Raw genomic sequence first — 26,223 nt, forward strand, 5'->3', positions numbered from 1 at the left:
TGTTGGTCATTTCAACCAATGATTAGTTATGTTAAAGAGGATGTGGAATGCTCGAAGGCATTTCTGTCGTTTTTCGGGTATATGTAGCCTAAGGTGTGATGAAATAAAAACGACTATTGTTTCTGTCATGAAATGAGTACAAAAGGTACTTTTGAGAGCTGTTTTTCAGGTCCAGTTTCGACCCGAACGTGCAACTGTGAAAAAGTCGTCGTTGCGGGCAGCAAACAAAACACAGTAAATCGTGACGTAATAAACAGGACTCGTGTATGCTACTGTGCATCGGGAGTCCTGTTTATTACGTCACGATTTACTGTGTTTTGTTTGCTGCCCGCAACGACGACTTTTTCACAGTTGCACGTTCGGGTCGAAACTGGACCTGAAAAACAGCTCTCAAAGTACCTTTTGTACTCATTTCATGACAGAAACAATAGTCGTTTTTATTTCATCACACCTTAGGCTACATATACCCGAAAAATGACGGAAATGTCTTCGAGCATTCCACAACCTCTTTAACCAATGTTGTGTTTAGAGCGTACCTTGGCAGTTGATGCCCGTGAATCCTGGCGCGCAGTCCCCAGAACACTCGCCCGTAGTTCTGTCGCAAGTGACCCCGTCCATGCAGTGACAAAGCAGACATTCTTGTCCATATGTGTTAGTGTCACAGGCTGAAATAAAACACCCGTCGTGAAGTTTTAATGCAAAGTTAAAGTGACGGCCTACATGTTAAAGGTTTAATTGATACGGAGCTAATCTTGTATTACGAAGAACTCATCGAGACTCATTACCTTGACAGTTGATTCCTGTGAATCCTGGCGCGCAGTCCCCAGAACACTCGCCCGTAGTTCTGTCGCAAGTGACCCCTTCCATGCAGTGACAGAGGCGACAGTCTTGTCCATATGTGTTAGTGTCACAGGCTGAAACAAAACACCCGTCGTGAAGTTTTGATGCAAAATTAAAGTGACGGCCTACATGTTAAAGTTTTAATTAATACGGAGCTAATCTTGTATTATGAAGAACTCATCGAGACTCATTACCTTGACAGTTGATTCCTGTGTATCCTGGCGCGCAGTTTCCACGACACTCGCCAGTTGTTGCGTTGCACGAAACCCCGTCAGCACAATGACACCTCTGTTCACAGTTTGCTCCATAAAAACCTTCAGCACATGCTACAACACAAGATTGTGACAAGAAACACTGGTAAAATCTCCAAGAAAATTCCACGCCTGTGAGAAGTTGCCAAGAAATATCAAATGAACAATAAATGGAAAAATTAGACCTATGCCCATTTTGAGACGATGTATGGAATGCAAAGTTGGAACTTCCTAACCTCGTCCCCAGGGTGTCGAACAGTACGCACCCATCACTACCTGCTCTCTCACCCTGGTATTGGATCATTTGCATGTGCAAGATTTTTGAACACGTATGCAAATGAGGAACAGTCTGGTGCCTGGTTATGCGTTACATTAGCGTTTGTTTTTGTATGCGGTGTCTGGGGTAAAAAAAAAAAAAACAGAGTCAATTCGTCGCAGCGTGAGCACGGCGTAAGTTACGAAAACACGATTTTTTGAAATAAACAGTTACGATATTATATCGAGACAACATGCAGTATCACATTTCATATTGATATGAGCAATTTGGAAAGGAAATAAATATTTTCGAGAAGGCGTGGACGAATGATCGCGAAAACACGTACTGCACGTTGTGAATAATAGCACCAAGTACACGATAAAAATCCATAACTAGCAAATTGCGGTAACGAATCAGGATTCAGGAAGAAAGTTTCCTATCCAGGGCTTACTATTGGAAACTAGTAAATAAAGTGAGCACTGGGGACGAAGTTGGGAACTTCCGACTTACTTTCATCGCAATCGATTCCTTGGTACCCTGCAGCGCACGAGCAGCCATAAGGATCTGGTAAACAGAACAGCATCCCTGCACACGTAGGACCGCCTCCTAACTCAGCTGAGTCGCAGCCAAAACTTCCCGATTGACCAAAACGGTTAGGGCCTTCAGCTGTGAAATACAAAGAAAACGTTTTGTTTATCAAAATAAGAAAGAGGCCCATAACAATTTCCCATAATATGACGGCCTTCACTGCTCGGTTGTTTAAAGCTCATATTACCCCCCCCCCCCCCAGGCCCCGCCGAAAAAAATCAAACGATTTCCTTGGTTGATTTCAAGTCTGATTGGCAAATTGAAAGTATTTATCAACTTTGATTTATTGATGACCGCAGAGTACTTCGGGAATAACAATGTGTAGGAACTGGTCATGGTTTAAACTTAAAGCCATCGTCATGACGGGCTGCCAACCAATGGGGGTATTCAACTGTATATAGTTCCATACACTGATGATTTTTTTATTTCAGGTTTTTCATTACAAACAAGAAAACTGTTAATTCTAAGACTATCACGGCTATTAATACGACTCACGAGTTTCGCAGATATCGCCACTAAATCCAGGCGGGCAAATGCAGTCTCCACTCCGGTCGTCACAAATACCGCCATTGAAACAGAGTGGGCATGCACTTTCACAGGTGGTCAAATTCCATTTATTCTCTTTGCATCCTATGAAACAAATCAAAACAGAAAACCAGATTGACTTCAGTGATATTTGCTTTCGCTGCAAAGTTAAATGATTTGTACTTTTCAGATGATTCATGGGATTAAGGCCTTCGATGTCCGGTTAAAAGAGATTAACCTATTTCTGTAACTATTGTTAAAAGTGTAGATTATTTTCACGAATCTACATTTTACTGTAGATTATTTTGAGAATCTACACCTAACTGTAGATTGTTTTAAGAATCCACAGTTTTTGTTGGGAACAATTCCATGTATATTCCGGCACTGTATAATTCCATGTATAATTCCGGCACTAAAGATTTTTTTTTTAAGTTTCAGTCCATTATAATTAAAAGAAAAAGAAATGTTAATGGTACTCAAAAATGTACGAATTTTGTTGTTTTTTTTCTGAAAGAATTTGACGTGTACCTGATTTTAATAAATACCTTACTACTTTAGTTTTTTAAATTTTTACACAAAATGTTCTCGTTTGATTTTTAATTTGCCGTGCTGATATTTTTAATATGATATACGGTGGCGATTATAAATTTTAACCTAAAGCGCAGTGGAAAATATTCCTCTTTATGTTATTTGCAGTTACCTTTATTTTTTATTTTAAGTCTTATTTTTTATTTTTATATTATTATCTATATGTTAAAGCTAAAAATTCAATTTTTATTTTTTGTCTTTAAATTTGCATTATAAAAAAGTCAGTGGATTCCCCTCGGTTAAAGAATATGTACACATCTTTCATTATTAAAATGACAATCATAAATAAAATGGACGAATAACTAACAAAATCAAACTGAAACTTACACAATCATATACGTCTCAGAATATATTCCAATGTAGGCCTATATTTTCCAAGTAATAGTTTTTCCTGTGGTGAGTGAGATGGGCATATTCCGTTATGTAGCCTACTCATCATCAAGTTAAAGAAATGTGGGTAATCCTTACTTTTAGGACACCTCTATTTTTTACAAGTTCTGTTCAAAACTGACTTTTGCGGATAACTGTCCAGTACCAAAGTGACTTTTGCAGGCTAAAGCAGTCTTTTTTCTTCATATAAACTCATGATAGTTGTAGTTTTGAAAGCACTTTCGAAGAAAATGTGACTTTCCTACCTTTTTTCGCAGTCAGACGTGCATGTTGTAGTTCTCACACGCGTGGGAGCCCTACATAATGAAAGCCCGATGCTGATTGGCTGCTAAAAAAATAAATTAGTCTGGTTCCCAGACCAAAAGATTCTGACTACTCTTGAATCCAGACTAAAAATAAATAAATTAGTCTGGTTCTCAGACCAAAAGATTCTGACTATTCCTGAATCTTTTGGTCTGGGAACCAGACTAAAAATAAATAAGAATTTTTTTTTAACAGCCAATCAGCATCGAGCTTTCATCGCATCGAGCTTTCACGTTTGCCATCTTGGTTTTTGAGTCTGTTTTCTGGTTGTCATCGTCGTCTTTTACCCCTGAATTTCCCTCATAAATCAAAGCCCTGCCCTCTTTCCACAAAATTAAACCTGCTGATATATTCAAGAAGGTGTCATTGACAATTGTTCAGATGTGCCAAGAAGTATCAGAATGTCAATTTTGAGTGTCATTTAATAGTCAACTGTTTGGGTGAATCTTTCCCTTCCTATATAGGAACGGGGTCCTAAAAGTAAGGATTACCGAAATGTGGTTCTCGATTGAATGGCCAATGACATGTGGTTCCACAAATCAAAAAGCTCTTTTGAGTTGCTTGCCAACTTTTTCTTGTGGTTGGTGTTTAAACTCCTCAGATCAATCCCGTAAAATAAACAGCATCAAAGTATTTTCCGTTATAATCCCGTAGCTGTAACATAGAAGCGCTAACTCCATTTGGCTTTGGGAGTAAGGAAAGACAGTGTGTTCGCACTAAACACTTCTGATCTTGAATGTGCGTGTGACCATAGAGCAAGGACCCAAGGAGTCAGAACTCTTGGGCGATTTACATTTTGACCATTAACATACCAATCCCTCGGGAATGTCTATAGCTACAGCACTGTGACCGCAAGCCTCGACCATTCAAAGCGTGAATGCCAGCGGCCTTTGAACACGATGATCGTCGCCGCCATTTTAGTTGGTAACCATCAACCTCCCTATATGCTGCATAATAAGTCATGTCACGTCGCTGCTCTTTTTTGAAAAATATATTTTACGACAAGATAGGTTTTTACAACTGCGCAGTTGTTAGGTGTGAGTTATGAACTCAAGTTAGCAATGTGCAGTTGTTGGTGCTTAAAAGCGTTATCTGTCCCTGTAATTTGGAGATAAATAGGATTTCTTTTAGATAAGTTTTCATGTATTTTCAGACATTTTAATTAGCAATGTATCATTGATGAAATGTGTTTTTTTGGAATATTTCACAAGTTTTCACACTAAAGGTACAGAGCATTTTGTTCTTCATGAAATGATTGTTCCAGTGATGTTGACCACATTTATATACAGTATCATCCAACTGCGAACAAACACTTTAAATCATTCATTTTTAGCGATGTATGACAACTGCGCATGCGTATTTACCATGGTACTGTCTACGAAGCCATGCAAACTCCTTTTTTGGCATTAGTGAGCGCGGATCTCTATTGTGTCGAGATTAGCGCAGTGAGCAACTGAGCAAGCTGGCGCCAGGTGCTTTCTATTGTAGCTTTCGAGCGCGGCGACCATCATTTTACTTTTGAAGTCTTGGAGTACGAACTCCTTGGGTCCTTGCTCTATGGTGTGACTTGCCATGAGGACAAATGAACTGTGCAATTGATGAATGGAACAAAAGATGTGCACCCATCCATCCGATAACAATAGGATCTTGTTACGATGCAAGCACAGGGCCAGGCAAAGTTGACTAGATTGTACGAATCTACACTTATTCACAAAATAATGTGGTAAACCAGGGATCTTATTTGCATAAACTATTGTTGTTTTAAGAAATAGGTTAAGTCAGAGAATAGACTCGGAACTGTAGATTTGTGCTAAGAATGGACTCGGTTTCGCCTCGTCCATTCGTGCACGAATCTACAGTTCCTCGTCCATTCTCTATAACGTCACGTACTTTGAGAAAATTATTTGATATTGTTATAATGCTTTACAAACTTCTGAGAAAACAGCATGTACCTCTGACAATCAACCGCATGAGTGCCTGCTCTCCTTTTTTACGTTCCCCGGCAAAATGAGCCTCATAGATCCAGCTGTCGGAAACAGTGTTGATAAAATCAAAGTGCAGTTTGCCGTTTCTTTTGTTGATGATACCCTTGCCATCCTTTCTCCAGCGGGTTTCGTTACGGGCTTGGTCTGTTGCAGTGACAGTCAGATTAACTAAATCCCCGAGGTTTACCGTCTGACTCACTCGGGTAGGAAGAAAGTCAGCTGTAATGTACAACAACACGACGTTTTATGGCAGGCGTGTAGCATATCAGCGTTTAAGAGTGCACTTCGTCCGGGGATACCCAACTTTGTTTGTATTCTAGGGTTTCGGTCGCAGAAAGACCATGGAATGTCGCAGGGGAAAAATTGTTGAAAAAACCCGTTTGGCAAGAGCTGGTCCCTCTTTTTTTCCTTGCTTACGCGTATTTCAACCTATGAAAAAAACCCAATATTTGTTGTTGTTGGGTTTTTTTTTGGGGGGGGGGCCAAAGTGACTTTCTGCATAAGGAAGTGGTGCCACATAAATAAAAATTCTCACTCCATGTCGTATCAATTCACTATGTGATAAGTCCCACAAAGGGCAATCCCAGTGCACACGTATATGAAGCAATTTTTTTTAAAACGAAACGGTGTGACTGCATGGCGCATATTGTACTCATTCATTAATAATGAATTAAATAAATTCATTTGCGAGATAACTACCAATAAGTTTTCAAAGTTTTTAACGATCTTTCAAGTGTCGTCAGAAACTCATTTAGAACCCAAATTTAAGGGAACACTTCGGAAACAAAGTGTCCCAAGCGACAGTCCACATCAACACCATATATAGTCTCCTTGCCGTCACATTAATTTGTGACAACGGCTGGAAAGGATGAAAATCATACAATCATGAAATTTTACCAACATTCCGAAAAGCATGGGTTTGGATTGGGTTTGGGGATGGGCCCTGTGATGTCCCATGTGCTGCAATAACTTGGTTTAGACACAATAAAGACGAACAATTGCCGTTTGTTTTCATGCATGCCATATTGGATCAACAATGTCGTGCAGTTGGTGCTGCTAATAACGCCTCGTGTATACCAACATCTCAAGTCACTGACATTGAAGAATTTTAACTCGTATTACAGACGCATTAATGTCTATATATTATGCGGCACAATATTATAGAACATGTACGTTTGCACGGTAATCTAAGAGGTTTGTATCTCCGTAAATTTAAAATTTAAAATTGAGTGCTTTTGGTGGTTCGTGTATTCCAGCATTTTATATACCTTTTTGGTATCTATCACAATGAATGTATTTTTGTTGGCACAAACATCTCATGTTTCTGGTGTGCCGCTCCATCAGCTGGTTATTATTAATTAATTGTTATTGTCGCTTATAATAACTCGTATATATCTATGGGGGATGATCCATTGGATCAATCCCCACTGGTCAAAATGTGGGGGTATAATATTCATCCTCTTTCTCGGGATTAAGCTAATGCCTGGTCCTAAGTTCAACCTACCGGTTTTGCTCATGATGACCGTACCAATGCTGATGTCATCCCCTCCCATCATCCTGGCTCTACAGGCAAAGGCTCCAATCCTAGTCTTCCCTCCAGCCGCTGGCAATCGAAGACTAGAGATCTTACCTCCCGTAGATGACGAATACGTTTTCAAAAAGTGGTCTGAAGGTAGCCCTAATGGTTCGTTTTCATCGACGCTTGTGTACGTGTTTATTGTTCGAGCGAAGGACAGCGCAGCATTACCGCCATGTAGATAGGCAGCGATGTAGGTGTCTTCACTGCCGATATCAATACGAGGCTTGGTGATACAGGTGAAATCAACGATGGCTGAAACATCTGAGAAGCAATAGTTTTGTGCATTATAAATTGTTCACTTTTAAATCAAACTCTTCGGACGCATGCAACGTTCACAACCAAAATTCGTCTGGTAATCTGATTTCAATACTTTATTAGCGGGGGTGATAATGGGGATGAAAATAAAAAAAATGGCAATATGATTGCACCCACTTCAGAGGTGATGCATTGGGTCATTTGAGGGATATTTTGTATAGGAAGTGGGTATCTAGCGTGAAAAAAACCCATCCCACCCAAAAAACTAAATCTGCACTGTACGCACAGTGGACAGTGAGTATTATTGCGAAATTAATGACTTTGTTGCCCATTTTAATCGCTTTGACATAGTCTATATTGAACACACCACTGAAGTCAATAAGACTTTCATAGATGAGCACATAACTGACAATTTAATATATTAAGAACATTGTTAATGCACTAATATCACTAAATATCACAGACAGTCGGGGCATAGATATACATGTAAATGAGTAAAGTCTATTGTATAAAACTGACATAGGCCTAGGGGTCTTTCCACACAAACGGTAACTAAAGTGTCACATTTAGAGGGAACCATAGACAGAAGTCGATACATGAAGTAATCTGTCATGTTTTTTCCTCTTTGTACATCCAATGTCCAAGTAAGAACATTGTCCACTTTGGTAGCAAGTTTGATAAATTTCTCAGGATTCCAGAAAGTACAGAGGATTATCTTCAAGATTTAACGTTCCTAACATGGACAGACATTCCTTTTTAAGTGTTGGGAAGCAGTAAATGAAATGCATGAATCATCCTAAATTTGTTCCTAAAGTAAATCTATCCGTTGAGGGATTGCCACTGGCCAATCTTACATTAAACCTGTAGGTATTTTTAAACTACAGCGATGTACACATCTTCAAGACTTCATACATTTTCATAACAGGGACAGAAATTTGTCACAAATCGTCACCGACACCACGAAGTAACACTTTACCGTGTTAAACCATATTTTTTCGATTTTCAGATTTTTTGATTTTTGAACATTATTCATCAAGGCCTACCATTGCACGAAGTTTCAAAGCTTCAAGAGCTTTACTTTAATAATTACGCTAAGTATCCATGGCAACTTTTGCGCAAAAGTGACAATTTTCGTTTTCACGAAGTAACACTCAAGTTCCATTTACCATTGCAATGCATGGCGCGCACTCTGCTCATAAGTGAGCATGCAAAAACATTTTCACGAAGTAACACTCTTCTTGTAATAAGTTGTATGAGCGCGCGCGCGCTGACCTGAAGTTGCACTTTCCTCGTGTTGAATACATTGAAGAGTGTTACTTCGTGAAAACGAAAATTTACAGTTTCGCAGCCTTTTCGGTTTCACGAACTAACACTCATCTTTTTTCTCTTATTTCTTGTTTATTTAATACACAAACGGGTGAAAAACAGCAGATTTAATAAAGAAGGCAGATTTAAACTTTAGAAGGCGTTCAACTTTAGTTGCTGTTTTCTCCGATTGCTAGTTGTTACTGGTATGTAGATGGGTGTTACTTCGTGGTGTCGGTGACGAAATGTGTGTCCTTGTTATGAACATGTATCAAGTTGCATCTCAATTTCATACATGCTTTAGTGTTTAACGATACCAATTTTACATTGAATAAGTAATATAAATGGAACAAGAGCTGGATTAATCATAAGAATGAAAGTAGTATGATTCAAGAATGTCCATCCATGTCCGTCTTTTCATCTTTAATAAAGATGGCATAGTAATTTCATACATATCCATTGAATCAGCCTATACTTACTTATCAGTGCAATCACAAATAATACAGGAATGTCTATAAATTGTAACTTTACAAAAAGTCATGCCATTGTGCCATCGGCTGTATGGGCGCCTTCGTAAGAATTGTATGCATGTATCGCCCTGAAAAGCACCATACATCCGTTATACTAGTGCGCATTATTTTCGGTTAGAACAGCACCCCCATCGACAGATGGTACCAGCCCCCTCCCCCCCCCCCCCCATTTGATTTTACGGAGGCCAAGTATACTGAGAAAAAAAATGTGTCTGTATATACATTTCAGCCTGGATGTGCAAGTGCCCCCTTTTCAAGACATTGTTATCCCCCCCCCCAATATACATGTAAATGCCCTTGCTATACTCCTGTTGCCTCTTTCAGGGGTTAAACTTTCAAGGCAGCGCCTCAAGCTAAGCATCTATCCGAGTTCTTTCCATATGCTATTGTGCCTGAATGTTTCCAATTTGAAATAATAAGTCTTTACTACAACAGGACTAGTCAGGTTATAATCCGCAGAATAGCCAGAAAAGGCCATTTTGGGGTTAATTTTGAATGTCAAGGGGTGGGGGGTTATTTAAGAGATACAGCGTTACTTTTGGTGTCAAAAGTCTCGTACTGATGGTGTTTACCATTTCCCAGATGGGTGTCTTCAAATTTTGACATTGGATTTTACCACTCCCTGCTAACTTTATGCTGGCATTTTGAAGATAAATAAATGCTGTTTGCCTGAGCACGTAGTTGCTGTTCAGGGTCTATACCAACACCAGTAAAAATTAACAGCGATTCTGCTCTATCCACATGTAGTACCGCAACATTTCTTCCAAAAAAATGTTAAAATTCGATGGCTAAAAGGTCGATTAATACGGAAAGGGCTTTTAAAAATTACATCCATGTAGATCTTATACATGCAGCTTTTTGTTTTATAATTTTATAAACTTTTTATCGAGTCATAGATTCAATGGGAAACAAAATTCAAACGGAAACTATAGGGCCCTACCTGTAAACGGTCCCAGCAGAAGAAACAAAAAGATGAAATAGAGACGGTCCTCCATGACGACCAAGCTGCTCCAACGATCAAATAACTGATTCTCTAGTGACATACAGTTAATTAAACGAGTTTGTAAACGAATGAGGAACTTGGGATTAAAATAATAAAGGAAGTGATGGAGATCGTTTCTGCATTTCCCCCAACGTATTGGCAATGAAATCATAATGATCTGCAGAATGAATGCTGATTTGTTGATTCTTGAAATATTGGCTATTTCCTGCCAGACCCATTATTATATCCGGAATATGACGAGATCCTTATTTTCTTCGTCGATCACAATAGCTGTCATTATTCCTCTTTGTACTAGAGGAAGGAATAAACTTATAAAATAGGCCTACATGTTTGTTCCATCAGTTACCACAAGATGAATTCCTTTTTTTTCCAAAGAATATTTTACCACATATTTGATTTTACGCTGATAAAACTTTGATTTGCAAGTACCATCAGTGTTTTCCTTTACTCTTCATTGCTTCCTATTGTCCGAGTGGATCAATGCAACGGCGCAGTATTGTGTCAAATGTGTTTAATGTTCGAATTTGAAGGATAAATACAAATCTTCAAAAATACTTTTGAGATCAGTAAATCTTATACTTCTGAGTTGAAAGAACGTCAGTGAATCAGTCAAACAAGAGAGAAATTTCATTTCAATGAAAATACTGCATCAACGAACAGTGTGTTAAGTTGTTCGTTTAAATTTAATGGGAAAAAGCGCATTATCGATTCATACAGGCTGCCTGGTGCTGATCAGAAAAATGTAGCTCAGACCGGACATTATAGACAGGGAAGGAAATAATTTTTAAATTGCTCCATTTTGATCGGAGATAGATAACACATTTATGTTGGGTTTTGTTTTCTGGTGCCATCAGGCCTCGCTCATGAATAAAACATAATTTTGAACTATTTACCCTAAGGCCAAAAAAAAAAGTCTCCGGTTTCTGGTATGGAGCTTGCCCAAAAAGTGGTGCGGCGACTTTTTTTTTTTTACCTGATTTGTTTTGCCTCAAATGTCGGCTGATGACTGCAAATGGTGCCCGACTAAACTTTAGTGCAAATATATGGAAGTCCAGAGAGGCCACATAAAGCTTATTCTGGATCATAACCCCATCCAAAAACACGTTAAAATTGTGCAGCAGCATGATTGCAGTCAAACCAGTGAGTTTGGCAGTTTTGAGACATCATCCTTCATTGAAAAAAAAACCCTTTTTCATTTTGCCGACGCGCATGGCTACGGCGACGCGCGCTCATACCAAAAACCGGAGACTTTTTTTTTGGCCTAAGCGCAAGGGATGAACTACATAATTCTCGCCGTCATTCATTAAATGCATATAAACAGTCTTATATTTATGTATTATAACCTTTTTTATTTGGTTGTTCGTTATTATCTAGCATAATCGGTGGTTAATAAGCCATGATAGCTGTGTTATCTCTCTAGTCTCAGATTTGAATTAGAAAAGTGGAGTGAGGACATTTTAGTTTGAGAAGTCTTTGGGGAAGTCCTGCAGGCTGCAGATTGTTTCTGCGGGCAAAGGCGAATCCAGGGGAGGGCCAAAGGGGGCCATGCCCCCCCCCCAAAAAAAAAACACGAAACAATTTTTTTGTTATGTGACATCGCAATAAAGGCAGGCAATGAGCACACCACTATCTTTTCCTCAAAAAAACATTGGTTAAAGTGGTCAGCAATTGCCTCAGATCGCACCACAAAGCATCTAGAATCCAAACAATTTTCGGGGCCCTAATTTTCGGGGCTCCGAACCCCACGCCGTATTTTTTTTTTACCCACTTTTTTGGGGGGCCAAATTTTTTTGGGGCCCCCCCCCCCCAAAAAAAATGTGTTCTGGATCCGCCCTTGTCTGCGGGGGAGGGGGGGGAACCATAGATAAATAACCTTCCTCCATAGGCCATGGTCAGACATAATGTGACCTTTATATTGTGACAAAAATCAGCTTTTCCTTTAAATAATCTTTCCGTACTAGAGAATAGTCTGGTTTCCTTAACATAAATCTCGGACTACAGAATGGAGATGAAACTTGTTGATTTTAAGCCATTTTCAGCCCTCAAATCCAACTTTATTCACCTACTAGACTTACCAAATATTCGTAGTATTTATAGAATAATTCCACAATGATGTGAAGAAGCCATTAACTTTGCGTTACACTGTTGTTTCTTCCAGGTACTTATGCAAGTTTTATAACGTTCAAGGCATTTGACGTATGTGCACAGTGTTATTGAATGCACCCATTGTTTGTGTGTTATTGACTTTTGTACACAGGTTAATGATGTCATCATCAGGGTTGGTGACTCGTTTTGCATACGCGATACGCGCTACGCGCACTTTTAGCCTATTGGAACGCGCGCGCTCACCGCGACCCAGATTCAGCCCTGCCAAAAGTGCATAAAGGGCGAGCTGGAACAGCAATCGAGCGCTCTGTTCGCCTCCAGAACAAGCCCTGTGGGAAGAACCAAACGGATGTCAGGATTCGGAAGAAGAAGAGGAATGAGAAGAAGGAACAAGCAAGAAGATGAAGAAACAAGCAAGAGGAATGGAAGAAGTGGTCAGAGGAAGAAGATAAGAAGAGACGAAGCACGAAGAAGAATAATACCGATGTCCACAGGGAAAAGGAAGGCACGGCCAACGACAGCCCATGCATTATGCGCCGTGTACATGTACATCATGTATGCAACGCAATGTGCGCTCCTTAATTAGACTTGCTATCAGTCCAATTTGCGCACTGTGTTTAAGCGGCAGCACTTAAAATTTGCGTATGCAAACTAAAGTGACCCAATCTGATGAAGTGTTTAATTCTTATTATTTGATGGTGATTGATTAAAACAAACAAGAAGTTTGATTGTGAATTATAGCCACTTGTCTCTGCTGCCTGACTGATTTATGTCAGTTATTGTCTTTTTTAAGTAATCTGCCTCAGAATAAAGGTTTAGGGCAAGACTTTAGGTCAGACTCTTAGGCAAGACTTTAGGGTCAGACTTTATAGGGAAAGACTTAAGAGCCAGACTTTAGGCCTATAGGACAGACTCAAATTATATTGCCTCCTCCACCCCAGCCTTCCCTTTTCTATTGCGTTTGCGCGCCAAGTTATAGTCCAACCCCTCCCCTTACCCTTCCCCTATCCATAAAGTCATCGAGGCCTTGAAGAAAGCTACGCTACCAGACGAACTCCACTTGGGTCAGGTTGACGTCCTGAGGTTGTGACGGCGCCCTCAACGCTGGTCCCGGTCAAGCACTAGCTCAGCCATTCATCACCGATTTCTCCTGGTTATTAATCCCGGCGGGTTTTTAGGGATTCGTTGTACCCCTGGGTATATCGAGCCCCGGATTCCCGTTACAATATCATCTGAAGACACTTGTGACGGAGACAAATGACATCGCAGATAATCGGCGACCGTCTGTGACTCTATGCATATTGCAAATTCTCGGGAACATCAACTGCGGTCACCACGTCCTGCACGATGACTAATAGACTTTCCAGGGTTAGCACCTAACGTAGTCTGTTGGCTGAGATGAAGCTTCTCGGTCTGGCAAGACTCCAAAAGGGCGACAAAGATGAAATTGTACTGATCCTATAATAATCCAAAAGTTGACAGAAAGCTTAAGGACAAATAAAATTCTATATAATTCGGTAAGGACACTGAAATTGAAAATATTGGGAACATCTCGATCAACTCAAATATTTGATTCTTTGGGAATTGGGAAGTAAAAAAAAATAGTGTCATAATGTACAACACAAGGAAGTAAGCATTTTAATAACAAGAAACCCCCTCAAAAATAAAAATTAAATAACATGAAGAAACAAGGGAGATGATCGCGAGAGTGGACGAGGATGTTCAAATGTTTGCAAATGATTTCGATTTTCTACACAGAAAAATGCCCGCTAATGTGCATATAGCTGGACGCTAACAAAATGTATCAATAAGGGAATAACTGTGTGAGGAGCCGGTCTTCACTGCATGATAATGACCGCGGGTTTGGGGGTGACCGCTGTTAATGGACCTCGACTTCGTCTCGGTCCATTAACAGCGGTCACCCCCAAACCCGGTCATTATCACGCAGTGAAGACCGGATCCTCACACTGTTATTCCCATTAATAAATACCTTTTTAACGAAATAAACAGTTAAATGCTCTAATTTTGTGACTTTCTTTCGGCGATATTTCCAGACTTTTTTGTGTTCATGTTCTTTGGCCATATTTTAACTTATGCGTGGTACCCCGTCTCTTCAATAAGCGTTGTTATATACACCACAACCGGGCCCAGACTGCGCTGGACAACGTCTTCATTGCGTACGCGTACGACGTCCAGGGCTTGGACTTCTGCTGCCGTAGCGAAACAAATTACAACAATGTTTTCATATTTTTACCTGATGGAGGAAGCTGAAATTTCGTTTACACATTTCTTGTGTCCAGAATTACAAAAATGCTTGGTTTAGGAAAGGTAAATATGTCGATGGGCGAAGTGTTTAATGAAAATAAATCGTAGATCTACGCTTTCGTCGTGAACATCCTCAGTATACTGCACTGCTAGCTGTACGATGTCGTTTTAAAACTTCCTTACGCGCGCGCGCACCCATAGCAACTGTGTTGCGTACGCGCGCGTCAGTCTCACGCCAAGGTGGTTGGGCGCATGTGCAGTGCTGTTGTAATAAGCAGAAAGTAAACAAGCAGTCACAATCGGCGGTGTATTTCCTCCCTTAGCCTTGAGGTCGCTCTTAGAGGTCTCTCTTCTCAGAGAGGTGGGAGAACATTGCTTTAACTGAGAAGATTGTCTGCGTCCAAGCAGGTGTCAGACTGGATCTTGACAGAGTTAGCTTGTTAGGCCCGGGGATGCCCCTCCACAACATTGTGAATGTGTTGTGTGAGCTTGATTCGATAGTTCTAGTATTCATGGACTGTGCGGAAAGCAAGGCGAGGGTTTGTTTCTTCGGTCAACAACCAGAGCTGGATGCAGCAGACATGCACCAATGGATGGCACAGTTCATGGAGTTAGTACCGAAAGGATGCCCGAGACACTGCAGTGATGATACTGCAAATGGTAAGTCGAAATAATGAACTTCTACAGTAAGCGAAATATAGGAAGCACATTTTGTTAGGTATTCTGTCAAAACAAGATACCTTTGCGCGCAGCTTGATGGAGAGATTTGACAAAATAAAAAGTATGCGGGGCTGAGTATAGTATTCGATTTTCAAGTGTGTTTCTTCAAAAACATTTTTTATTCAAATTTGTAATTCCAAATATGTCTTGAATATAGTGTGAAATTTTAGGTGATGGCCTGAAATTTAACAGTAGATGTACATTCAAGACATATGTGGAATTACAAATGTTAGGTTATTTTTGGATAAATTGTAAATTTTCAGAAATGCTTAACTGGTGCCTGTTATCGGCCTCTTTCTCTGTTTTCACCTTGGGCATCAATCTGTCAAGGAAGGTTCGTTTTCAAACCATTAAGCGTTATTATAAAGAAAAAGATGTAACATAACAATATAATTATTTCGACAAACGGCTCAGAATTGTCTTATTTTGACGGACACTGTCACTTTTTCCGTGGGGGGGGGGCGGTAACCTGATGAAACATCGTGTAATAACCCAGACATTTTTTTTTATCAGGGGTCAATTTAGTACCAAAATAAGTTTTGTGGAATGGCCATATGAATGCCGTAGCAACCGATTTCACTAAATAGACTGCGTCACATATAATCTGTCTTATTTTTCAACATTGCCTCCGTAAATGTAAGACATTTTTTTCTGGGACCCAGACTTTGTGATATGATTACTAACCAACATTAAACACTAAATTGCTGGATTCTCCAAACAAAAGAACAGCTTCACATTACTGTGTTGTCGTTATTGAAAGCGTTACTACTTGAGAAGGAATTGGAAATATCATGGACGAAGTCGCACTACCGAATCATTTGCTGTATGCTTATCCCTCCACCTTTTCATCCATGTCTTGTTTTGATCTTGACAGTAGATAGTTGTCAGCGACTGGGTCTTGAAGACGGCACCATTCCCGATGAGCGTATCCGAGCATCAAGTGATGGTGACTTTAATCCTGCCGCCATGGGACGACTGAATGGCCCGTCGTATTGGAGTCCAAAATACTGGTAGGTCACTGTTCCCATCAGTGCACTGCGCGGTTGGGTTGTGTCTTAGTCTTAAGACTGCACTTGCACCTTTTCCTGCTACTCCGGTCCCGATCTTGCAAGTGCCGTTAATCCATCTCGGCGCTAGGGGGCGCTATCAACAAGATGATCACATTTTTACTCGGGAACTTTGGCACTGCGACCCAGAGAATGTCCAAGTAACCCTTGCGCGCGCTTGAGATGCTCGGAATCTCATGAGTCCCACTGCTACGGTTCCCATCAAGACTGCATTGGATTCATCTTTCTGATTGCGACGCCTACCACCGCCGCAGCTTGACGTAAGTTGATAAGTCAGAGACGTTTGGTAAGTAGAGACCGGATGCCTACGGGACCAAACCAAAACAACTACAGCCTTGGACAAAGACTACACCAGGTTGAAATATTGGCAAGCTTTCGTCAGTTTTTGTTCTAACTCTTGCGATTCCGTCCTGTTGGAGCTGAGAATAATGTTTAATGTTCAATCATAAGGGACCTAAAGGTGGTGAATGAACGTAATAATTGTTATACCATGAAAGAAGAAAAAAACCTTTTAAACATTTATTCATAAATGCCTGAGACAGTTTGCCTATTCCTATTGGTCGAGAGGCTGTCACGTGGTTGATTTTAAACCAACGGGGAAACACCGCTGCATTGTGCGCCAAATCGCGGATTACGCGCCTATCCCCTCATAAAGATATTTTTAGCACTACGCGCGCGAGGCACATACCATCGACATGTCCAGAGAGGTGCTTCACATATGACGAAAACATGTTAAGCCAAATCGTGGAAATTTTGTCAATTTTTGACCTAGTATTTGGACTCTTCACCCAAAAAGGTATAAAGTACTATAAAACCCGGCTAGGGCCCGGTGGTTGATAATATAGCTCACCTGCGGCTTGGGCCATTATTGGCGACCAGACCCCGAGCCGGTTATAAAAGAACTTGTTTAGAATTGACCAAGCACATATTTATTCCCTTATTAATGGTGCAAAATCGGCTCCTGTAGGCCTTTGTGCACCTATCCATTCAGATTAGCGCATGCGTACTTGGTCTACATATCACGTGGTTATCAATGTTTATATAAGGGTTTCACTAGAAACCCATTCTTGTGCACCTTTAATGTACCCTCGTTTTAAGATGACACTGAATTGATTTTCTTTGGTTTTTAGTGATCTTGGCAGCTCGTCCTGTTGGATTGAGGTGGATCTCCTCCAAACGACTAAGGTTTCTGGCGTCTTCACGCAAGGAAATAAACTAACCTGGTTCTCATATCTTGTGACAGAATTTAAGGTGTCCTACAAGCCTACACCTTCATCTAGCTACGAGTACATCACGGAAAGCAACGGTGATATCAAGGTAGGCCTACAGGATAAGTGCTACTAATAACTGTTATTGAGCAAGATAGAGTTTGATGTGATTCAGTTTCCGAAGAGTTCGAATTGTGTCGTCAAAACGTAAACAGAAGCACCACACAAGCGGTTTGACTATTAAGTTAAACAGTCATATAGTTAATTAGTTATCGCAACCGGATCAGAAAAGCAATTACAATTTTTTTGCAAACATTGAAATGAAACCACAGACGTACTTCAATATTTGTGTGTACTTTTTGAGAGAAAAATGTGATTATTTTAATTTTACGTCTATTTGTTTGCACAACGTTTCGTTCTATTTTCTGTTCTTTTCAGTTTTTTGATGGGATGTCATCTCTGCTTCTACCCCACACACTAACTACTTCAACCCGGCCGTCATGGCGTCTACTGTTCGCATTTACCTTACTGTATACATTGGTAAACGTGCGCTTCGGTTTGAGTTGATTCAATGTCCGATGGATTAATTCCATGTGGATTGATATTCATTATAGAAAAGATTCCTGCCACACGATTTTAAAGAAAAAGGAAGAATAAATGTGAGAAATTAAAGCGATTTTCAATAGCACCCTTGAACAAAGACATTGAAATAACATTGGACCACCAACATAGGAATGGGTAGCCCGGTTGGTAGCGCACTAGAGGTCGCAGGTTCAAACCCAGCCCCAGACAGGTTTTGTTTTTGTTCAATTTTCTACTCGTTTTTATATGCACCTATAAACAATTTCACTTTGTGGTTTATTCGAAAAGTTAGAAATGAAAGAATATAGTATCTTTCGGTTGAATCATATAGATAGAGCAAACAGATGCAGTTTGGTGTCCGTGTTGTTCATTTTGAATGTACATGACAACGGTGAATTGTTTAAAATCGCAGAGATTTGGTGGTTTGATTTTTAATTAAATGGTTGTGTCGATAAATAGTTCAACAGAACAAGTTACTTTAATCAAGCTGTACAAACATGCAGTAGTGCTATATAGTTTAACTCTTCATTTGGGATCGTAGGATTAATGTAGGATTTTAAAGCATTTCCATGCTTCACATTGCACGCTTCCTCGCACTCATGAACCCAGTGATACCTCAACAACTTTATCTTTAGCACACAAAACACGGTATCGTTGATATAAACTTAATTTACAAAAAAACTGTGTTGTTCCTAAACTTAAATAGCGAATACTGGCTCTCAACAACAACAGCAACAGCAGCAGCAGCAACAGCAACAGCAACAGCAGCAGCAGCAGCAGCAGCAGCAGCAACAGCAGCAGCAACAGTAGCAACAGCAACAGCAGCAACAGCAGCAACAACAGCAACAACACCAACAACAGCAACAACAGCAACAACAGCAACAACAGCAACAACAGCAACAACAGCAACAACAGCAACAACAGCAACACCAACAACACCAACAACACCAACAACACCAACAACACCAACAACACCAACAACACCAACAACACCAACAACAACAACAACAACAACAACAACAACAACAACAACAACAACAACAACAACAACAACAACAACAACAACAACAACCAGAGTCGACATTTACGCTGCCGTATATATATAATGACATTTTATTATGGACTGTCATCTAAGTCATTATTTGCTCAGTGTGTTATTTGGATATTTTTTAGACTAAAGTTCCAGTGAACAAAATTCAACTTCACTTCGCGGTTCATAACAGAAGTCTTTTACATACTTGTAAATAGGCGATCTAACGAATGTGCGTCTGAGGATTTTGAAACATGCACTAAAAAACTGATATGAAAGCACTTAATAACGCACAGAAAGTACACTTCAATGTTTGACGGAAAACATGGTGAAATGTTCCCAGCTTTCTCACTTATGTTGATGCCAACCACAGCCACCGCTATAAGTTCTGTGTCTACGATGGTTGGTTAACCTTTTCGCTTCACTGCAAAATCTAAACACTTTCTTGCTACCACTTCATAACAATTTGGTATAAATACCAAACATGTATAGAGTATTGATAAACAGTATTTAGCAACTGTACACTGATGTTCAGGCATTGGACACGAAATGTTTAGCCTCTAAACCTGTTCACAAAGTAATAGCAAGATCATTTGTGTTTAATTTCTCAACGCAACTTAAGGAGTGTACTCTTGATTAAAATAATCATTATTACTAAAATTGTACCATTAAACAATATTTAAACAACATCTTGAGTATATAAATAATTAGAGACTTTGCTTAATATGTCTCGATTTTATGCTTAATATTAGCGTATAAGTATCTCAGTGAAGTCATCATTTTGGAATTAAAAGCACTTATCTTAACGTTGACTAGATCCAATGGTTCGCATTTTACGACAAAGGCTTTGTTTTCGATAATATAAATGTTAAATTAATAATCTTGTACAATGAGCACATTTTATCAATTGTATTAAGTTTGATATGATTGAAGTTTACAGCATAGTTTACATCATTATGCCCACATGGTGTCTGGGTAAATGTTCATATATCAATTACCGCTTGTTTAATTAGGCATAAAGTAATCAATTAATGATATCATATGTGACTGCAGTTGTCTCTTCAGTTCTTGAATAATTAATATACTAAGGATTCGTTAAACCAAAGCGGGAAAAAACACGAAGATGAATATAGGACAGGTGGAGACGGCGAAGAATGTGGAGTTTAAAATATAGGAGGAAATTCCCTGCTAAACAGGGACAAATCGCATTAGATGAAATGAAGAATATATCGGTAAACCTGCTTGGTCTTACATCAGTCTAAGTGAGAGCGCATATTCAATTGATTTACAATGGATATTGTCTGGCAGACGTGTCAAACATCTGTATGGGGCCAATTTCACGGCGCTACTAAGCACAAAAATTTGCTTAGCACAAGATATAAAAGCAGGTTACCAGCCAAAATTCCATGTGATGTATATTGATCGTGATTAGTATTCAACTGTTGTTTGCTTAACATGAAAACCACATGGAGTTTTGGCTGGTAACCTGCTTTTGTAAGCCAGAATTTTGTTGTGCTAAGCAAATTTGTGTGCTTTTTAGCAGCGCCGTGAAATTGGGCCCTGGTCTACACAATGACCCAGATTTAGCACATTACGGGGTAATCCTATACGATAACACTGCCCAGCGCTCCGTACCGCAAACAGTCATGTCAGTCAGTCAGAAATTCAGTCAGAGATAGGAACAAAAAGGTTAGTAGCCTGGGCCCCCAAGACGAACAGAAATTTGCTGAGCTAGAATTGAAACTAGATTTCATCCTGAGGTAGAAGCGAAACCTACCTTTTAAAAATCCTGTCTGACGTTACAAACACTTTAGGTATCAGTTACAAATTAATGGACATGCAAATCTGACATTTATGATGTTAAATAACTTGTTCCACACTGGTTCATCAATAGTTCTCGTAGATTGAGTCCGAATCCAAGTAGGTTTGGATCACCTGATAGCACAGTTGGTACTGAGCCTGAAATTAAGAGCAAAACATAGGTATGAGTTGATTTAATTCATGTTCACATTTAAATGTGACAATTACACGGTTTCTAGTATGGAGCTTGCCCCAAAAGTGGTGCGGCGAAGCGTCTGGGTTTTTTTTACTTGTTTTTTTTTTTAAATGTCGGCTGATGACTGCAAATGGTTCCTGACTAAATTTAGGGCAAAATGTAACGGAGCCCAGAGAGGCCACATAAAGTTTATACTCGACCGTAATAAAAACACGTTTAAATTGTGCAGCAGTAGGATTCCAGTCAAACCAGTGAGTTTGGCGGATTTGAGACAGCATCTTAAATTGAAAATAAAAAACCTTTTTAATTTTGCCGACGCGCATGGATACCACGACGCGCTTGCAGACCAGAAACCGGAGCCTTTTTTGGCCTCAGTATCCATTTATGAATAAAAGTATTGCTTCAGTTATAATAACCCCACTGTTTTGGCTACTGCTCTATTTTTTCACCAATGTTGAAGCAACAAAACATCTGATTTGGCCACGAAGTAAGAACCCAATGCACACAAAGCCAATCAACAAGACAAGGTTTCGAAAAGTCCTAATACCACATCGCAATATTGTACTTAAAATCACCCATCATACCCCGGTACGTAGGTGCAGTAATAATGACTTGAAACGTACCAACGTGTTGACCATCCCAGCCCGGGTGATGCGGAGTTTCTTGATGGCTTGGAAGACGTCTACGTCTTTCTCCACTGCGAGTTGGTCCAGGAGTGTGAGTATGGCGCAGAAGGTTCCGCTGCATCCAACACCGTCACTGAGACAAGAATTAACAGTTTGGTGAAGAAAAGTAATTCAATTTAAATTATTAACATTAATTTAAAATGGCAGAAACACACTTCATAAGTACAACGTAAACGCATGATTGTGAATGATGTAAATCGAGGACATGCCATCGGTCTTCCTCTGTTTATACCTCTCATCGGTTTTATACACGTATACCAATCGAGGACTGTCCTCACTTTGTTTCATAATCCCCAATCAGAAATGAATTATGGGTGTCGTCGATGAAGAACAGGAAAGCTGATGAAGAAACCTACAGGAATAAAGTTTAGTTCAGACTGTTCAGACAGAGGGAAAAAAGTTCAAGCTGTAACGACATTTCAGAGATCCCATGGATTAAAATATGCATACCTACAACCCCGGCCAAAATGGTTGGGACACTTCCTGAGCCTGCTACGGTCACCCACTCCCCCGCTCCCCCGGTCAATGTTGTTCTCTCCAGCTGATAGAGCACACACCGCGCAATGAGAGACAACATTGAACAGAGGCCGCGGGGTTGGGGGCCCAGCGAGATTTGGCCAGGATTGCAGGTAGGGAAAGTGAAACTGCGCGGCTGCCACGGTTGACAACTTTAGATTGTATCTCCTGTGGAGTACTTACATGCAGTGGACAGTGATTGGTCCATCAGGGTGGTCAGTCGTCCACATCTTAACAGCCTCCAGCACCTTGAGGAGACTAGACGGGGATCTTGGAACCTCCTTCCCTGGTGGCCATCCCAGGTATTGGATCTGACAGACGCTCTGAACCTCGTCATTCTATTTGTCAAAGTAATTGGTTGAAATTATTGTTTGTTTTGCTTACTAGCAACAAAACCTACAGTATTTAATGGCAAAATCTGACATCTAATAATGATTCGTGTGCTTCGTGGGTATACGAACATGTACCAAAAGAACGAAATTGTAGGCATCGGACTGTTTCTAATGACATAATCTGTTTCGAATAAGCTGCAACTTCTATAAAATATTTAACAAACAACATTCGACTTATAGCTACGGTCACCCATTATTATAGAAATACCCAATCAAATCGAACGAACGTATGGTCGACGATAAGTGGACAAGTCTATTCGACCAATAGGGTTAGCCTCCCTGAGATTGGTCACATCGCTGGTTACCAAAAGAATGCGGGCACTCAGCGTAATGCAGGGAACCAGGACATGGACGTTCGAGCATAGTTCGACGAGGTATCCTGACTCAAAGTTAAAAGTTAGCGCGCAGGCGCAAGGTGCGTCACGAGTCAACGACAAATTGAAGAATGGTCTTTGATAGAACTTTCTCATTTGCCTACCTTCCTAGCGGGATAGCTAACATCAAACTGCCGTATGATAATGTCCTCGCTATACCGGTCCTCATTCGTCAGTGTAACGGTCAGTGGTCCGAACTCCAAACTGTCCTTCTCTGGCCAATACTGGACAACGCTCTGGAAAAAGAATAGCAACAGTCACAAGACATTTAGGCTAATGGGAGGAAAGTACAGTGTGTACTTCTGGTATGGTGCATATCAGGCCCTCTAGCGGTAACATTTGGGGAGAGTAATGACGTATCCTATCAAGGAGTTTGTGCAGTATTCAACAGATGTAGATATCTTGTGGAATATCACCATCTGTTGTGTTCATGTAATTATTATGTTCTTGAGAAATTCAAGGAGATATTTTTTTAACGTGTCAAAACCAAGCCACCCCTTGAAATATAAGGAATTGCATATACCGGGTCATTGTCCATAGAATTGAGCATGACGATGCAAGATGCTTTGTAGTCGAACACCATCCTCCACATATCACCCCGTGTGTTAGGCAGAGGTGCCTGGGTGGCAAGGTAGGCATGCTTGCTGTTATAACCCTGTAAGATAGAAGAACACAGACAATTAGGTTTCTATAACTCCAAGGGTATTACAATTTTGCATATAACTACGCTATTTAAGTGTTTGTAAACAGTAATAAGAAATCAAGCTGACACAAAATACGCACTATAGTCTGTGCCAACATTTCAGGTGTTAAGTCATGGGCGTGGGCACGATATGGGAGGGTGTTACACAGTTAAGCTGTACGTTTTGGAGAAGTTTAAGGGGAATTACTCTAGGGGTTGACGGGTGAGCTATGGATCAAAGTTATTGTCGATATTGTATTGGCAAGTATGTAAGACTCACATCCAGGAATGTAGCGTTGATGTAATTGGTACTTCCTTCGTCACCTTTGGTCATCAGATACGGTCGGGTGCTGTCTTCTGTTAGACAAACAGTTTCGATGAAAATTGTAAACTGCATGTCGTACAAGGCCTTGATATTTATAATCCAAAGTCAGTGTAGAAATAAACAAAACATTTTAAGCACTCTACACTTGTCTTTTAAACGAATGCTTATTGGAATGAGGTTGGAACACAAAATAAAAAAAAGCAAAAAAAAATCACAAGAAAAATAGTTCAACTTAAGAGAAAAAGAAAAATGTTTGCTGTATTGAGCCAACAAGCTGACAGAACCTAAACAAATACAGGAAAACCGTTTATACGTACTCACCAAAATCTGTTACTGTGGACCGAGAACACTGTACCTATATTTTCTAAAAATGAAATGCACTTTCAAGCAGTTTTGAAAATAGGTAGTAACGGTAACAGTGGGTTTGCATGTGCCAGTAATATGTGCCTGTTTTGGATACTGACTTACTTGGAACGCAGTCTTTGAATCTATTTTTGTCAACGTTGGCGGCGCTCCTCCCTCCCATACACTGCTCCTCGCTCGGTGAGGCAGTGAACGACTCCAACATCTGTGAAGGTATCAAAGAGAAAAATGGCAATCGATCAAAGATAATCAGCAGGTTTCAATAACTTACTCTGGGTCTATCTTCTTCTATTCGTCGTTACTTATTACTTCAGATTATACCTCATTTAGGGTTCATAAAGAAGTTTCAACTTAATAAATAATAATAATAATAATAATACTTGTGGGGCATTCAGGCTCGGGACCGACAGGGCAAAAGTGTTTGTTTCCCTCAGAGGCAGTCTCCCTTAAAAGTGAGCTAACAGATTAACCAGTAAATCCTTAAATATAAAGTACCCCCTTGTGTCAATTTTATTTTACCTTTAACTTTCTGGGCTTCTCTGCGGTATTTCATATAGCTCCATGGGTAGGACACATGACTTTTATGTACGTTAAGCCATCTTTGTCACTAAAAGGGTAATATGGGAACTACGATTCACTGCTTATTACGAAGCCCTTCCCAAACTGTGTAATGCCCAGTGTTTAAGAGTTTTGTCATCGTTAGCAATTTACCGGAAATATTAATTCAACTTGCCTGGAACTGCGCCTCGATGCCAGTAGTCCCTGCTTTCTTGTCCCGTTTCTTGAGTTTAGCGAAGCTCTGATGGAAGCGATCAGCACTGATGGCCGTGTTCTCTGACAGACTTGACTCCAACAGAGCATCGAAGATGAACTTGTATTGATCCTAGAAATACAAACATGCAATATTGAGATGTTACATACTATATGAACCCTTATCAGTGTGTTTGCAGACATCTTTCACCATAGTGTTGTGGTCTATCACAAGTCCAACAAAACTTCGCAAGTGAATCACTAAAGTCAATCACAAGTCTTCCATTCCTCATGCAAGTTGCAGGCTATTCATATGAACTCACACAAAGGCATTCCTTTGTTATTGTTCATCTCTTGCTACGTATGACCAGACTTGTGATTGAGTTTGTGATGGACTCGACTTCAACACTGACTATAAGCTTGTTTTTGTATCGTCAGTTTAGGTTTCAATTTACAAATTCGAGACTGGAAGTTTATCCGAGACCAAAAGACTCACCAGAGTTTGGACCATAAGGAAGCGCTGATTCCTCATATCGCGTACAAACTTCAAGACATCGACTTGGCCCTCTGCCTCCGCCATCTCAAGCATGGAGTCCAAAGTGATGAAGGTTCCTGTGCGGCCAACTCCAGCACTGAATAAGTTAATGCGACAGAATACAACAATAAATCGAGTGTGTTCAAGACTTTTCTCCACAAGTTGTTACCTGATCAAGGGGAAACGAGGAACTTTTCATCCCCAACTCAGTGTGAAATTTGAGGATAA

The 26,223-nt window shown here is 40.1% G+C and overlaps 2 protein-coding genes across 2 annotated transcripts in view; both read right to left on the reverse strand.

Moving 5' to 3' along the window:
• LOC119736693 (receptor-type tyrosine-protein phosphatase T-like) overlaps positions 1-10,390 on the reverse strand; it is a 31,323-nt gene extending 20,933 nt beyond the window's left edge. The window contains 6 exon segments of the mRNA XM_038210708.1: positions 1,035-1,166; positions 1,858-2,013; positions 2,431-2,565; positions 5,694-5,945; positions 7,231-7,566; positions 10,336-10,390. Of these exon segments, the coding sequence (XP_038066636.1) occupies positions 1,035-1,166; positions 1,858-2,013; positions 2,431-2,565; positions 5,694-5,945; positions 7,231-7,566; positions 10,336-10,390 (1,066 nt within the window).
• Positions 10,391-20,881: 10,491 nt separating this feature from the next.
• The window catches only part of LOC119736694 (receptor-type tyrosine-protein phosphatase mu-like), a 32,916-nt gene continuing 27,574 nt past the window's right edge, over positions 20,882-26,223 (reverse strand). The window contains exons 30-38 of the mRNA XM_038210709.1: positions 25,957-26,092; positions 25,444-25,593; positions 24,816-24,915; positions 24,303-24,379; positions 23,864-23,995; positions 23,445-23,576; positions 22,758-22,912; positions 21,996-22,131; positions 20,882-21,335 (exon numbers count right to left, since the gene is read on the reverse strand). Coding sequence (XP_038066637.1) covers positions 21,264-21,335; positions 21,996-22,131; positions 22,758-22,912; positions 23,445-23,576; positions 23,864-23,995; positions 24,303-24,379; positions 24,816-24,915; positions 25,444-25,593; positions 25,957-26,092 — 1,090 coding nt within the window. The 3' untranslated portion in view covers positions 20,882-21,263. The remainder of the gene's footprint in view (positions 21,336-21,995; positions 22,132-22,757; positions 22,913-23,444; positions 23,577-23,863; positions 23,996-24,302; positions 24,380-24,815; positions 24,916-25,443; positions 25,594-25,956; positions 26,093-26,223) is intronic.

This window comes from Patiria miniata, unplaced genomic scaffold (genome assembly GCF_015706575.1).
Source record: "Patiria miniata isolate m_02_andy unplaced genomic scaffold, ASM1570657v1 HiC_scaffold_3, whole genome shotgun sequence".
Classification (NCBI taxonomy): domain Eukaryota; kingdom Metazoa; phylum Echinodermata; class Asteroidea; order Valvatida; family Asterinidae; genus Patiria; species Patiria miniata.